We start from the raw sequence: 16,307 nt of genomic DNA on the forward strand, positions 1-16,307 counted from the left end.
AGTACTTATTTCTTAACACATGAACTGAATTATCACGCTCTTCAGAAACAACAGCAAGCAGAAATGCAGGTACCATTACCATTCTCGTTTCCGATAGCAAAGGATGCTCGTGACCACTCCCACGATGACAGCCACGGCCACTGGGATGAGAATGGCGATTATTAACCCCACAGCTGAAAAAAGAATATTGGATATATTCAAATCACCACTTTAAGCAGGATGCATAGAAGACATTCGTATTATAAGATATTTAAGTTGAGAGATTAAAGAAAAAAAATCCTACCTGATCCAGAGACACCAAAAAATTATTAAAATACGACCTTCAAGCATTTTAGTAATTTTTACACTAATACGTAAATTCTTTAGAACAGGAGTGAGTGCCACTGCGCGTGAGGCTGGATCTTCCCTGTGGGACTACCGTTCACACTACAGGGACCTTAGCAGCGCCCCCTGGGTTTCCACCCACTAGATCCCAATATAGCACCCCACAGCTCTGAGATCCAATCCTGACACCAGATGCCACCAAGTATCCCCCAGGAGGCAAAATGGCCCCCAGCTGAGAACCATGTCCTCACGGTGCTTTATTTAAAAGTGTGTGAACTCTAACTCCAGAAGATGCCACCTTCCAACTCAAGCTCTTCACTGCAGACAGTCAAGCCCATCTTCCCTAGTCTCCATCTCAAACTGGTGAGTGCTGGGGTCTACAGTTTTTTTTAGCTCTTCCCTGGGTATGTTAAAAATCACATTTGGAATCGGGCAAAAGGTGTTAAATGGGGGACACCTGGGTGGCTCAGTCAGCTGAGTGTCCAACTCTTGATTCCAACTCAGGTTACGATCTCAGGGACGTGAGATTGAGCCCTGCGTGGGGCTCCCAGCTCAGCGGGGCATCTGCCAGAGAGTCTTTCTCTCCCTCTCCCCCTGCACCTCCCCCTACTTGCACACATGTGTGTTCTCTCAAATAAATATAATCTTTAAAAAATGTTAAAGTGGGTCAGCTTTATATAGATTTAGCAAGAATTTATAACTCCAGATTTGAGATGTATCCTTCATACATTAATTTCTTAAGTATTCTTAGGAAAAGAGCTTCAAATAACTGACAAGAATAGATATGAAGTCATCCTGTGGACTTTGAACACTGCTGGCTACCCACGACAAACAAGCAACAATACATGCAATTTTTTAAAAAGGGGGTTCCTACATGAACAAAACTTGCTGAAAACTTATGCATTTGGGTACGGAAAGCACCTCAACAGCAATAATTAACTTACAATTTTCCTTCGTCACCACAAACATGCTCTTCTCAGGGCCCATGCCACCATCTGTGTAGGCTCGCAGGACCAGATGATAACTTGTTTTACCCTGAAGATCAGCAATTCTCAGTGTCTTCTGGGATAGGTCAGTAATGTTCTTAATCTTTATGTCTGACCGACCTATTTTCAAAGGGAAGATTATTATTACTGATCTCTACACCATTTTTTAAAACACCTAGCTACTCATACCTGTTTGACCCACACCTCTGTCTCGAGTGAGTGGTTGCCGGCTGCCCTTGAGGCCAGCGCCTGTGGAGTCAGCCAGACCCGAGTTCAAGTTCTCCCTCTGCCGTTAGCAGCTATGCGGTCCATACCTGGTATTGAAACTACCCCAACCTTGAGTTTCTCTAATTCATGAAACAACAACCACAACCTACCACCGAGCGCTGTGAGAAGTTGTCATACATTCTCTAGAATAATCCTGGCATATGGCAGGTAATCAATAGAAGTCCCTTCTCTTCCTCAGAGCAGGAAAGTGTACCTCCACCTGCTGGGGCAGGGTCGCTGTGGCTGGGGCCACCCTAATGAGTGGTGCCAGAGTCCCCTCGCTACCATGCTCGCTTCCAACTGCCTGGGAGGAGGCAGCACACTGAGCTCTCACGTGAGCCGTTAGCCAGGAAGCCTTGAATCTTCACAGGATCATTTCAGAAGAAGGATGAAGAACTGCTTCAACTATTGTTTTAAAGTTTTAATCAAAGTAATGGATGATGAGTTTGAAAAACTGAACAGGACTAAATGGTAACAACAAAAGGCAGCAGTCTTCTGCTCACACCTTCCCTGCCAAAACCACGTCACCTGTTTCTTTGGATATTTACTTCTGTATTTTGAAATAAAATCATGCTGGCGGCACTTTAAGACGACTTGTAGGCATTACATATGCATGTCCCACAAAGAAGGTGAAGTTGAGTTCTCAGCACTCTGTCTCCCTCACATCCCACGTCATTCACACACACCACAATGTTTGGGAAATTCACCATTTACATTACTGTGATCGTTTAAGTACGGATTCCTGCTAGAAAAATTGCTTGGTCTGCTCATGTTTCCCTTACTTTTCTGCTGTTTTAATGCTTTTTCCTCATTTGCTTAATGTCCCAATTCCTAATTCCTCCCACACCCTCCTGTGAATATTCAATCCAATTTTCCACATGGCCCAACGCAACAAAATCCCAGCGCCATGACTGGCTGTCCTACCCCTGCTTACGCCCCCCTTCCCACATCCCCCCATCCAAGGCCCCCTTCCCAGTATATCTGCTCCAGACCCAGGCCTTCCCAGCTCCCGCCATCTTGAACCACCTTGTCCCACTTGCTTCCTCAGGCTGACCCACTGTTCTAGAACCACTGCCTGAGAAGGGGACATGGGGAAGAAGTATTTGCAGCTCTACGGGTCTGAAGATGCCTTCCCTCAGCTCTCACACTGGCTGCCGCTGACGGAGTACAGACTTCAAGGTTGAAAAAAATTTGCTCTCAGTATCTTGGAGACACAGCTGTGCTATCTTCCAGCATCTGCTGTGCTGCTGAGAAATCCGAGGCCACTTTCATTCCTGAGGACTCACACCTGAGCCAATCTTTTCTGTTTCTAGGACTTGTAACAGGTGCTTGGAAAATTCATGACAGCCTACCCTGGTGTAGATTTTTTTCTACCTATCTTACTGTGTACTTACTGAGTGCTTTTATCTGGGAAATGTTCTTCTGCTCTTTGGTCATTTCCTTCTATTGCGCCCCCCTCTGCCCCCCCCCCCCCCCGACAGAACTCCTATAAAGCATGACAGCACAGGTCTCTGCGTGCTCCAACTTCCTCATCGTTTTACTCCAAGTTTTCTCCTCTGCATTCGTCTAACTTGGGGAAGAATTTCTCTATCTCCCATGTAATTTCGCTATTATTTAATTCTTTAAAATTTTCTTTGATTACATTTTTAATTTTGATGAGTTCTTACCTATCTTCGGACCATTCTTTTTTAATTAACACCAGGTCCTTGCAATAAATACAGGGAGGGTATCTCAACTATGCAAGGATAGTTTTGGTTTTTGTTTTAAAATTCTGTTTCCCTACTCTGAATTTGTTTTCTCTAATTTCTCTAATTTGTTTCTCTAATTTCTTCTGTTAGAAACCAGAAGAAATGTTAGAATCTTTCTCAACCATCTGGTTATCCCTGGCTGCTGGTCACAGTTAGAGTGAGCCCCTGGAAGGTCACTGTGAATGGGTGGAGCTTACTGGTTGGTGGGCTTCACTTCCCACTGGTGGGGAATGACCAGGTCCCTTTCACTGGGACAGCCCCCCAATACCAGCACCTTTTGTGTCTTGCCCCAAGAACCATTTCCTTTTTCCAAAGAAAGATCCTCTTATCTCATCCAGGGAAATAGGCCTAGCTGAAGATGTCCTATTAGCTTCCTATTAGGGGAAGGAGAACAGGAAAGGTCACACTGCTCACTAGGGTGTCCCTCTCTATGGGGGTTCTCTGGCTGTTTCTCCAAAGAATAAAGCCCTCATCTTCGGGCAGGGGAACAGGCACTCACGTTAGCTGAATGAAGTCGGTGTACAACTCTGGGGGTTCTCACTGCTCCTTAGAGACTTTCAGTGAGTCCTCACGGTACAGCTCCTATCCATCCTAACCACCTGCCTCCAATCCCGACCCAAAGGATGAGTCAAATTATTTTTCGCCGAAGCCTGAACGTCCACCTGGATTTCACCATCCTCCATCCTCCAGGCGATCTGTCCTACTCCCATCAGCCTGACAGTGTCCAAATTTGGTGTACTCTTGCCTGTCTCTGTTTTTTTTTGGCTTTATGCTTTTTCTTTTCCTCTTCAACTTCAGTGACCAATGCTCCATGTCTAAATGGAAGTCTAGGTGCTAAAATTTTAATTGGTACAGCGTAAAATTTCTGAACATTTGAGAAAAATTTCACCAGACTCTAGGTATTTGTAGAACTTTGTATGTGGGGTTTTTGTCATTCACAGGCAACTGCGAAGGTTCTGGAAACACAGACCTTAGTGGTGAGGGGGCGGTGCACAGCTAGCACAGCTGCTCTGGGAAGTGCTTTAGCTGATGCCCGGGCAGCACCGCCATGCAGCACTGCTGTTCTCTACTTGCTGGACGGGCATTAAATAATTCAAGTGGTTTTCTTCTGAGGAGAGGTCATTAAGGGAAATGAGAGCTCTCAAACTGAAAAGATGATAGCCTTGTGTTATGTGGCTATGAAGAGGAAACATCTGACTCCCAACAGAAATATAATTTAGGGAGAAGCCAGAAGTCTGCATAAACATTTCTGTATTTATAAATTTAAAAATTCTCTATGGACTCTGGACATCCACTTACCAACTGTCAAGGACTGACTGAACCTTTAAAGATCTAACGGATGCTCTTGTCCCCAGTCAAGTCAATTAAGCCTGCCAGCTCACCAAGGCCACGACTAACTGTGCGGACGGCTCTCTGTCAGGTAAGAGCAGAGGCTCTGGAGCCCTTCTCTGGGTTCCTGAACTTTTCTCCTCCATTATTAGAATTATAGAAAGACTTTTTAAAAAAAAATTTAAATAACCTAGGTAAGATGCTATGTTTGTTATGCATGATACAAGATTGCTAAGAGATGATCTCTGTCCTACGGGGCTTATAATCAAAGTCTGCAGAATAATTTAAATGAAAAATGGTACATGTCATTTATCACATACTAAAATCCTGGAAGTCTCATATTTATCCATTTTCCTTTATCTCTTTGTCAGTTTTGGAAACCAGTATTACTCAGCAGCACTTCTTTCTCTTTCCTTGGTTTTTAATTTATTTTTTAATTTTCTGTGGTTAAAGAGAACTTCCCGCTGTAGTTAAGTGACTTACCGGATTCCAAACTCCTTATTTTAGACGTGTCTCTCTCTCCTTTTTCAAAGTAAAATAAATATCCTCTTAAAAAGCCTCTGAGCTCTTCCACGGGAATATCTTCCCATTTTACTAGTATCGAATCTGCAGATGTGTCCTCAACAGTGAAATTGGGCGCAACAGTCGGGGCTGTAAAGAGAAAAACGTCTGCGGCTAGAGCAGAGTTGAGGGACACAGAGGAAGACCGCAGCATTTGATGAGATTTCTATCCTCAAGAATCACTGAATCTGAAATTAGAACTTTATTCTCTACGAAGTCCCACTTTCAGAGATACTAGCACAAGCACTGCTCCCGTGTAGCTCGTGCACTACTGACTGGAGACACAAGGGGGTTTCTCACAGCGCACACACCCGGCAGCGGAGGGAGAGGGTGCTCCCTCGGCAAAATCCGGGAGCAGCTATGCAAACAGAACTGTGTTTCCCCTCTGTACATAGTCTTGAAGTTAATGGTTTTATTAAACGTGTTTAAGTGCAAATTAAGTCTCTCTGACATCAAAATTGAGATTTCATTTCTCAATGACAACAGTAAAACTGTGAAATATAAACATTAACGAAATGAAGATTAAGTAATCACAATTTTCAATTTATCATACAAATTATTCTTCCTTCCTTAAACATCTCAATTTGTTTTTAGAATTCAATCTTGCAATCACTATTTACTTCTAATTTCTCATGTTACCTTGGACTCTAAGAAAACTTACCCATTTAACTTACCCAGTTCTTCTATATATCCAATTATAGAACGGAGTAACTGATATCCTTGGTTTCTGCACCCATACAGAAAAAAATTGTATCTTACACCAGGTCGAAACTGATCTACAGGATGGAGACAATTAACTTTCGTTAAGCAAATATTACTATGAACATCTATTTTAGAAATATCAAACCTATAATCATTTATTCCAAAATTTCCAAAGCTAATTTTAAATAGCTGCTTTCTTATCATTAAAAAAAATCCATTTTTTCAAAACTGATAAATATTCAGAGTGAAAAATGACTGAAGAAAAATTAAACAAATTCACTTCTGTTGTAGTGAACAGTGTAAAATACCATGACTTTGAAGGGAGAGAACAGTAAACAGGGCTTTCATTCTGTTTCTTTAAGACCAAGCAAAGATGACTTCTCCCCAAATTTGGGCCGTGTCAGTTTATTAGCCAATTCCAGGTCCAGGTCAAGCCTCTGGAAAGCCCTTCCTGCTCTAGCCAGTGTGATCTCTCTCTCTCCCCTTACCCTGAAAAGCAGATATTAACATTTCCGCTCAACCCTGCTGCTTCAAGTACGCCGGGCCACAGAGTCTGTTTCTCTCTACAGCATCACTATTTAGTGCCCTTGAGTTAACGTCACAGAACATGCAAGAGAAGCATCTTAACTTCAAAAATCCCCCTTTCAAATACCTCCTTGGCACAATGCAACATGTGAAATGTTGGGAACAAAGAGGCAGACACTGTGTGGGCCGTGGCCTAGAAAGGTGAGAGTGGTGGGGAGACAGATGAACGGGGGTAACCAAGACACCACATGCTAGACTACAGGGACCTATCACAGGCTGGGGCACCTTTACCGTGCCACTGAATGAGTCTAAGAGTACCACGAAAAGCCACCAAGAGGTGACATCTGAAACAGGGTCTTAAAAGGTAATTAGGAGCTCAGCAGCGGTGGTCTAGGAAGAAGATCCCGCCTGGGGGAAAACGGCAGCGTGCGGGTTGCGCTGCGTTCATGGTGAGCAACTCTTCTGGTGTGGTCAGAGCACCAGTTCTCTGTAACTATGCACCCACGGAACACCAGTGCTTCCGCAAGCTCCAGAGTGAGATGGCCAACCTCTAAGATCGTTCTGTAACATTTTTCTTTGGCGTCAGGCATGCCTGAGGTTAGTTTAATCTTCACGTAAGTTAGTAAACTGTACCTAGTGTTAGGATGATTAGTGCGTCAATATTCTGTAGGGTTCAGCTACCTTAAAAAGAAAAAAGGTCCAAGTGGGGACTATGGCTTTCGTTCTGTGTTCTGAGGTGGTGAAACAGCTGAATGAAGAGATGATCAGTTGAGGAAAGGACAAGAAGGGCCTCCTGCGGCCTCCTGTGGCCACGGTGTTGTCTCAGCAGCAGTAAATGAGAGAGACAATTCCTGGCCTCCCGAGGCACTGAACCTTCTGCTTCGAATTTGAATCCTGGTGCTGCCACAAGCTGGTTCTGTCACCTTGGGTGGTCACCTGACTTCTCTGAGCCTTTCTCAACCACTGTGGGGCCTTTGCTCACCTGCTGTAATCGGGAGCTTCTCCCTCTCACCCTAACAGGTCTCAGCTTCAACTTCTGTGTCTAGATGCTCTAAGACGACCCCCTCCACACCACCGAGCCTGCCCCAGTCCACCCTAGTTATTCTCAAAGCCCAGGTGCAGAGGTGGAAGAGGGCCGAGAATCCACACGGTGTACATTAGGCTGGTGTAAGGCTTGGGCAGCTCCAGGTGGGGAGGGTGCGAGGGCAGGTGCGGGCGGGGGGGAGCACCAGGGAAGGAGAAAGGGAACCATCAAGTATTTCAAGTAGAACTGGCAAATACTCTTAACCAACTTGGAGTAATCTAGCGGACGGGACTCATCTTCACCAGCTGATGGTGAAGAAGCAAGCGGGCAGCACTGGCTCCTGGGAGAGAGGATCCGCCTACTCTCCTGGGCTTCCCCTCAACGTGAGAAGAACCAGGACAGGGGGATGACCTCGAGAAGCATCACCACCGAGGCTGCAGGATCCAGAATCCCCAAGGGCAGGGGCACGAAACACTCACAGCTACTCAGAAGGAACAATGGTGGTAGAAAGAGGGCCATAATGTCCAAGGGCAAGGCTGGCTTTGCCTGCTCCTGTTGTTCTCCTCATGGCTGACCTGTAGGCTGGTGCTATCAAAAGCAGCATGCCTTACAGGACTACCGGCCTGTCAATAGTCAGGCGCCGGGAACCGTCCCCTCCCCGCCCCACACACCCTGTGCCCCCTGCCACACGGATGCCCCCCATCCCCATCAGTGGCCTCTGTTCTTGGCTCTGCCCAGTAACCTGCACTTGGACACATGAAGGCAAAGGTTGAGGGGTGAGACCACACTGCTTAGGGCTCCATGGTTTTCTTTCTTCAGGAGCATTCCTCCATGCTGTTATGGCTTCGACGCCATCTGTGGTGCTACTTAACATTCCACTTTACAGATACACTGTAACTGACTCATTCTCTTATTTGGGTTTTCAAGTTTTGTGATTACAAGGAACACTATGGTGAACCTTCCTAGATGCAATCCTGTGTTGCTCTCTGATTATTTCTTAGAATAAACTCCTCGACAAATAATGACTAAATTAAAAGACAGGAACCCTTTCCCATGCATACTACTACAAAGCACTTTCCAGAAAGGTCAAACCAATTCACACCCATTCCTGTAGTAAGGCGTAAAGGACCACTCCATCATATACAGTCACCTCACATATTGCTCTTTTAGAAATATTTTTAACAAGTTTCATGGAGAGGCATGAGTTCATCTTACCAGATTCTATTACAGTTTCAGTGCTGTTTGAAGGGACTTTTTTCCAGTCCATAAGGCATGGTTCAGACCGAGATGAGTTACACCATTTAATAACATAGTCACAAGTCATATTGGGATCGTAATTCCAAGTGAGGAGAATTCCATTTCCCATTCCGACAGCCTGCTCTACTTTGAGATCATCTTCAACAAGAAAGAAGTACATGTTACTTGTATTAAAAACAGTAATATAGGCGCCTGGGTGGCTCAGTGGGTTAAGTCGCTGCCTTCGGCTCAGGTCATGATCTCAGGGTCCTGGGGTCGAGTCCCACATCGGGCTCTCTGCTCGGCAGGGATCCTGCTTCCCTCTCTCTCTCTCTTTGCCTGCCTCTCCATCTACTTGTGATCTCTGTCAAATAAATAAATAAAATCTTAAAAAAAAAAAAAAAAAACGAACAGTAATATAAGGTATATCTCATGAAAATGGGCAAGAGTTAGAAGAACTACTTCACTGGACAGGAATTTTGAAAGAGTGCTCAAACTTCCTAGACCTGTAGCAAAGTTTAGAGGACTTACTCTGCTACTTTTGTTGTAAAAAGCTAATTGCCTGGGCCTTCAGATAGATTCGGAAGCTGGAAAGTCATGAAAGCGCACCTAGGACAGGTGGGGGCGCAGCAGGCCAGGGTGTGAAGGTCAACCAGGGCAGAGGGGTGGGGGGGGGGGGGCTGAGGGCATGCAGGCAATTGGGGAGGGTGGCAGTGTTTGGTGGGGAGAGGGCAGAACACATTCCCCTCCTCACCCACTAAGGATGTGAGCTCTGTGAGCAGACGGGGGTGACTATGCCTGTGACCCCAGCCCTGGGGCCAGACCTATATAGCGGGAGCACGAGCATCCGTGGTGAACAAGTGGACCGACCAGCCCTTCTCTTCCTCTCAAGCCTCTGGGTGGGCTGAAGGGGCTTGTGGAGACGGGCTGAGGAATGGGGAATTAGCTGACATGCAGAGGGATCAAAGGCCATGGGATGGAATGGTCGCTGTGGGACGGAACGGCCAGCTTGCGCACAGGGAGGGAACCACACACACATACAGGACAGAGGGCTGAGGTGCAGAGGTTGGAGGGACAGGGGCTGTGCTGAGGTTCTGTCTCCCCATGCTGTCAGATCTCAAGTGTACAGATGATGGTGGGGGGGGCGGCTAGGCTGGGGGTGAGGACTGGGAAGGTTAGGCCCAAAGGGAGAGGGTATTTTCCACAGTTAATAGCAGAAAATTATTATTTTTTTTTACAATTTTATTTATTTGACAGTGATCACAAGTAGGCGGAGAGGCAGGCAGAGAGAGAGGAGGAAGCAGCTCCCTGCTGAGCAGAAAGCCTGATGTGGGACTCAATCCCAGGACCCTGGGATCCTGACCTGAGCCAAAGGCAGAGGCTTTAACCCACTGAGCCACCAAGGTGCCCCAATAGCAGAAAATTCTGTAACTGATTTTTATTCAAGGGTTCAGTAAAAAGCCACAGAAAGGGTTTTGGGGGGGAAAAAAAAATGGTATTGATAAAGCAATTCCTACCTGACACAAGACAAAAATTTGGCTTAGAATTCAGAAGACCCAGGACACAGGAGTGTTTTGGGCTCAATGTGATTAAACCCCCACACTATGAACCTGCTCCGGGGCCACAGGGCCTCCGACTCAGGAAATCCTCAAGGAAGGGTGATGTCTTCTGAGGCTTCCGTAACTGTCTAGGAGCTGATGCTATACTATTGTTAGTCCAGAAGTTACTGCCTTCTGAAGGACACATGGAAAAGGCAGGAAAACAATTTGTGAATTAAAAGACAACACAGCTATTGCCTATCACTGTAAAGCAATGAAATGTAGAATCTAAACCAGAAGGCTATCTTCTGAAGGATGTTCACACCGCTCTTCCCCTCTTTTTTTTTCTTTCTGCTGTCACAGCACTGCCTGAGGACCTCTCCCCTCTGCTGTGCGCTGCGATCTGGGCTCTGTGTTCCGCGTGTCTGAAAGGTACGGTGCTTCCCCTGTCCCTTCTTGCCTACGGTCCACTGAACAAAGCCAAGCAGCAGCTAAGTACAAGGAGTAAGAAACTGCCTTGGTCAAGAGTTGAAAAGCTACTTGCAGGAACTTTAACTGGACCAGCAACTTTTCTTCCTTCAGGAGTGGCTGGTCACAGACCAGCGCCCCCATATTGGGGCAGGACAGCAAAGGGAGATGGGAGCAGGGAATGACCCGAAGAGGAATGAACTGAGAAAAGAGGCAGAAGTGGCTATGGGTTAAGTATTATGAATTACTGGTAATCCGTAACATTTAAAGAAAGGCACTCAGTTAATTTTAAAATTGTTCTAGAGTGACTCTTTAAAGTTTACACTGAAGATCTAATTTAGATTTTAAGAAGAATTTCTTTTCTTTTTTTTTTTTTTAAGATTTTATTTGATAGAGTGATGCCAAGAGAGCAAACACAAGCAGGGGGAGTGGGAGAGGGACAAGCCAGCTTCCCGCTGAGCAGAAGTCCGATGCGGGACTCGATTCTAGGACCCTGGGATCACGACCTGAGCACAAGGCAGATGCTCAATGATTGTACCACCTCGGTGCCCCTAAGAAGAATTTATCAGTAAAGGATTCCTATTAATAAAGAAATGTCTTATCAACAAAGCTGCTATTCAAAGTAAGTATTTTTTTCCTGCCTGGCAGTTTGTGGAACAGCCCAGCTAATACAGCAACAGGTCCCATGGTCTTGGAAAGATACCTGAAAATGGTCTTAAATAAACGTCTAAAACATTTCTTGCTAGAGTAAAGTCCACCACCGTAACTCTCCAACGTTATGCCCTAATGTGACTGGGTAACACTAATTATTTTATCCACCAGTACAGAGGTCTGGAGTCACCATGAGTGACTAATGGCTGCTGTCTCTCCAAGAATTCTGCACAGGAAAGGGCTAAATCCTCCTTACAGATCAGCAGCAGCAGGGGATATGAGGAGAGAGCTGACCTTGTAAGAGCAGGCAAAAACCCTTTAAATTGTTTCTCTGTAATTTCCAGTTCTTATATTCTGCATTACCTTAGGTACTCACCATTTGGAATTTCCATGCTAGCTATTTTAGAAGGTGGCGATGAGCCAACAGAATTTTTTGCCACCACACTGATGATGTAGTCGTTTTTATCAAGTTGTAGTTCTGCCTTGTGTTGAGGATCAGGGATCTCAGAAAGGGACTGTGTCTCCTCATCAAGCAAACAGGATACATTATAGGAAAGTATTTTCCCATTTGCTTCATTAATGGGTAAAGGCTGAGAGAAACAGAAAAATAAATGTCAAGAAACCTACAACACGGGCCATGTTGTGAGGCAAGACCGTCAGGTGTAAACCAGACACCATGTCAATCATACAAGGCAACACCAGAATCAAGGAAGCTGCGAATGGTGTCAAACAGATTCAGAAGGCACCGAGGCCAGGACAGATCAGGGGAGTGATGCTGAGGAAAAAAATATACTTACTGTAAGCAGTTTAAGAGCACAGAGCAATTTAAAAATTAAGCTAATACAAACCAGTTTTTAGCCTCACATTTTTCAGAAGCAAACAAGAAAGTAACAAGAATGACTGCTCTACCAAATGAAACATAAAATATTACGACACTGGAGCGCCTGGAGGGGTCAACCAATGGGGCATGCGATTCTTGATCTCAGGGTCATGAGTTTGAGCCCCACACTGGTAGAGAACACTTAAATAAATAAAACTTTAAAAAACAGCATCACAGTTTTTAAAAAAATATTTATTATTTTCTCAAAATAGTACATGCCCATTACCAGAAAATTTGGAAATGATACAAAAGTTAAAAAAAAAACCTGTAAAATGTTCCTATATTCCCATCTCTTAAACACTCTTACATTTTTGCATTTTCTTCAAGTTGTTTTTCTAAGATGTAGATATTTCTAATTAAAATTGTTTTAATCACGGTTTTATCTTTTTTTCACCTTTTTATAATATAGCTGTCTATAATATATACAACTGAATGGCTTTATATTTTATGTAGTATTTTTACCAGTTATGTGAATAATATAAGGAATATTCAAGTTGTTTCTAACTTATTACTAAAATTATACTTTGGTGTACCTTTTCGTACCACTTTTTTCTTTCAAAGTTAGGATTAATTCTTTAATGTGGATCTCCAAAGTAGACTTATTAAACTGCTTTTCCAGACTATTCCTCCAATTTATACGACAACGAACAGGATACTCTGATCCAGAATGACCTTGATATTAATACTCCGCTAAAACAGTGCTCCGAACAGGGACTCTCTGATGGCCTGTCCTACTGGGCCCTTTATTAGTCTAAGGCTCATGGGCCTTCTTTGACGCTACTGATAGCTCGCTCCTTCACAGAACCCCACCCTGGGTTTCTGCTTTACCAGTTTCTGGCCTTCCTGTCCTCTAACCTTCCCGCTCTCCTCCGCGGGCTCCTCCATGCGCTCTCACCTACGGGTCCCTCCTTGGCCTCTTTCCACCCTGCGTGTTCTCCCCGAGTGATCCCACTTACATGCTACTCAAAGCTATGTCTTTAGCTCTGACCACCCTCCTGAACGCCAGAGCCTCACATTAAACCACTACCTATAAGATTCTACTTTGATACCCCAGTGGCATCTATTTTCAGAATGTGTTTTTAAAAAGTCAACCCCAACCAACTTAATTTTCCACCTAAATACACTCCTCCTTGGCAAATGGCAGAACCATTAACCTAGTCTCTTAAGTTACAATCACTTCAGTATTTTTAACTGTTGGTTAGGCATTCATCTAGTTCGAAGCACGTCCCAGACATTCTCCACACTGAAGTAATGGTCCTGCAACACCAGGCCAATGAGTGGAGTGGGTACGGTAGGCTCCTGTTCCATCTCCTAATTCCGAAGACCCATGTGATGTATTGTCTTTGGCTAGAGGACGCATCAGCTATTTCACCATGAAGAACAGATCTTGATCTGTTGATCAACAGAACTTGATCCTAGCCGAAAGGCTGAGAAGTGACCCACTGAGGTGGTGTGGAACTGTAACTACGTAGTCATGAAATCTGACAGACAACTGTGAGTAGCAGTGGATTTTCTAATCAAGGGTCAGAGGGGTACGCGATCACACGCAGACAATCACAAAGCAACAGGACTTACAGTGAATCTGCACACAGACTTAACTTTCCTCAAAACTGACCTCAAATTTTCTTAAAAATAATGTTTTACTTTCAGTAACAAAATTCACTATTGAAAGGAATCCAATTATGGCTGCTCTTATAACATCTGACTCGAAAACAACCATTTGTTTTTGACGTTTGCAAATCAGATAAAGAATATAATGCTACAAAAATGTCTGCTCCAGTAGAGGAACACCAGTGAAAACACAATATAATTTATAGTGTATCTAAAAATTTTACAAAACCATGAAAGCCTTTTTAAGTGGCATACAGTAATACAATTAAGGGAAAACAAATTACATATGAGATATGTAAGAAATTTCCTATTCAGTGAAGAAAAAAATGTCAACAGGACTGAGATTCTAACTTGCAGCTTCTGGGTAGCTTCTGGCTGTGTTTCTGACTCAGGTGAGAGAGAGGGAATTCACGAAATCCTCAGGTCCTTTGCAGGCCTCATGAAATCAAACTAATGAACACCACGATCTGTCAGAGAAGATTCCCGCCAAACTGACCGCGGTGCATATGGGGTGATGGGCACTGTGGGGGCCGGCAGCAGGACTGCAAACAGCCAGTCTCGGAAACCCGGGCCCCTCGATCACCCAAGTACCACACGTAAGCTAAGTAACTCAGCACAGTAGCACTGTTTAAATTCTCAGGTATTTACCTTCCAGTAGATTATCAAATTTTTTCCATCGGAACTCCACTCTCTCCACGTATCTGGTCCCTTTGAAGGAACTAGGAAAGAGATTTAAAAGTTAGCAGCTGAAGGCGTGGACTACATGCCAGCTGGTAACAGCAGTAATTGAAACAGTGGCACTTGCGATTTTTTTTCTAGGTTTTTGGAATTCTCCATAAAAATGTGAAAAGCGGCCCAGTGGCTTCCCCTCAGAAATGAAACAAGGGAAAAGCTGAGTGCTCAAGGCCTGCAAAACAGGAGGCCCCTTACAAAGGATTAAAATCACCCCTCAGGCCCTGAGGGATGTTTGACTCCGTCTCACATCCTCCTACCTCCCCTCACTCAAGTGGTGAGGACTCTCCCTGAGCACAGGCTTCTTGGTGCTCCTCAAATGTGCTGAGGACACCTGCCTCAGGCTTCCGGCGCTTTCTGTGACCCCTCCCCCCGCGCACAGAAACTCTCCTCCCCTGATCACCTCACCTCCTCCATCTTAGCTCCGGTGTTCCTCTCCTAGTTGAAGTCTTTTCTAGCTACCCTATTTAAAAAACTGCAACCCCTCCTCCCCTATCACCTTCTTTCCTTAGTCCCCTTTCTAGGCTTTATTTTTCTCTGTGGCACTACCCAACATACTATTTTTTAAAAATTGATTTCTAATCCTCTATCCTAATAAACTCCATGGGCAGAGACTGTTTTATTCAGTGCTATATCCTTGGTGACTACAACAGTTCCTGACACACTGTGGATGCTCTTTTTTTTTTTTTCTTTTTAAGATTTATTTATTTGAGAGAGAGCAAGCGAGGATGCATGTGAATGGGGTGGGGGGAAGAGAATCCTGAAGCAGACTCCCTGCTGAGTGCAGAGCCTGACATGGGGCTCAACCCATGGCCCATGAGATCATGACCTGAGCTAAAACCAACAGTCAGCCCCTCGACCGACTGAGCCACCCAGGTGCCCCTCAGGAAGTATCTGTTTAGTGAATTCGTGCTATCATCTCAGTGAGGTATACATAAAATGGTTTCTTGTGGCAACAACAGTTCATCAACTGAACGCCAAAGGTCCTGTAGTAGCCAGTTTCCAAATGATCAGTGATACTGGTCACAGCTGCTGGTATGCCCACCTGGGTGTGGTCCTCTCCCACACTGTCACAGCACTGGCCTGGGTGACCAACAGAGTATGATAGATATGATGGTAGCTCCCTTCTAAGCCCAGGTCATAAGAGGCATTGTGGAGGCCGCCATGTTCTCCCTCTACTCACTAAGTCTAGGAGCAGCTAGCTGCCATGTTATGAGGATACCATAACACGGAGAGACCTACATGGCTAGCCTCAGCGCGAGCCATCCTGAAAGCTGATTCTCTAGCCCTGGGCAAGCCTGCAGCCCCCATCTCTGTCCACGCTGTGGCCTCACGAGAGACTGTAAGCCAGAGCTACTCAGCTAAGCTGCTTCTCAGTTTCTGACCTATACTCACTGTGAGAGAATATATGTTTACTGTTTTAAGTCACTGAATTTTAGGGTAATTCGTCAGGTAGCAATGGGTAACTAAATACACTCCCCTTTCTGGCCTCATACACGGCGTTCAGTTTTGACGATCCAGAGAGTTTTTTTACATTTATCACAAAGCTTCTCTCATCTCTCTAACCTTCCTTCATGTGGAGAGGCAAAAATCTGAATTAACATCAATCATTTTTTGTCTTACTGTGCATTAATATTTTGGAAGAGATTTTTTAAAGGATTCATTTATCTGAGAGAGAGAGAGAGAGAGAGAGAGAGAGAAACACACACATAAGCTGGGGGAGGG

The 16,307-nt window shown here is 44.7% G+C and overlaps 1 protein-coding gene across 1 annotated transcript in view; it reads right to left on the minus strand.

Annotated features, from left to right (window-relative positions):
* LIFR (LIF receptor subunit alpha) overlaps positions 1-16,307 on the minus strand; it is a 75,891-nt gene that overhangs the window by 9,486 nt on the left and 50,098 nt on the right. Inside the window, exons 12-18 of the mRNA XM_059417020.1 lie at positions 14,499-14,569; positions 11,736-11,949; positions 8,682-8,861; positions 5,890-5,991; positions 5,138-5,305; positions 1,269-1,430; positions 80-173 (exon numbers count right to left, since the gene is read on the minus strand). Coding sequence (XP_059273003.1) covers positions 80-173; positions 1,269-1,430; positions 5,138-5,305; positions 5,890-5,991; positions 8,682-8,861; positions 11,736-11,949; positions 14,499-14,569 — 991 coding nt within the window. The remainder of the gene's footprint in view (positions 1-79; positions 174-1,268; positions 1,431-5,137; positions 5,306-5,889; positions 5,992-8,681; positions 8,862-11,735; positions 11,950-14,498; positions 14,570-16,307) is intronic.

This window comes from Mustela nigripes, chromosome 12 (assembly GCF_022355385.1).
Source record: "Mustela nigripes isolate SB6536 chromosome 12, MUSNIG.SB6536, whole genome shotgun sequence".
NCBI classification, from domain to species: Eukaryota; Metazoa; Chordata; class Mammalia; order Carnivora; family Mustelidae; genus Mustela; species Mustela nigripes.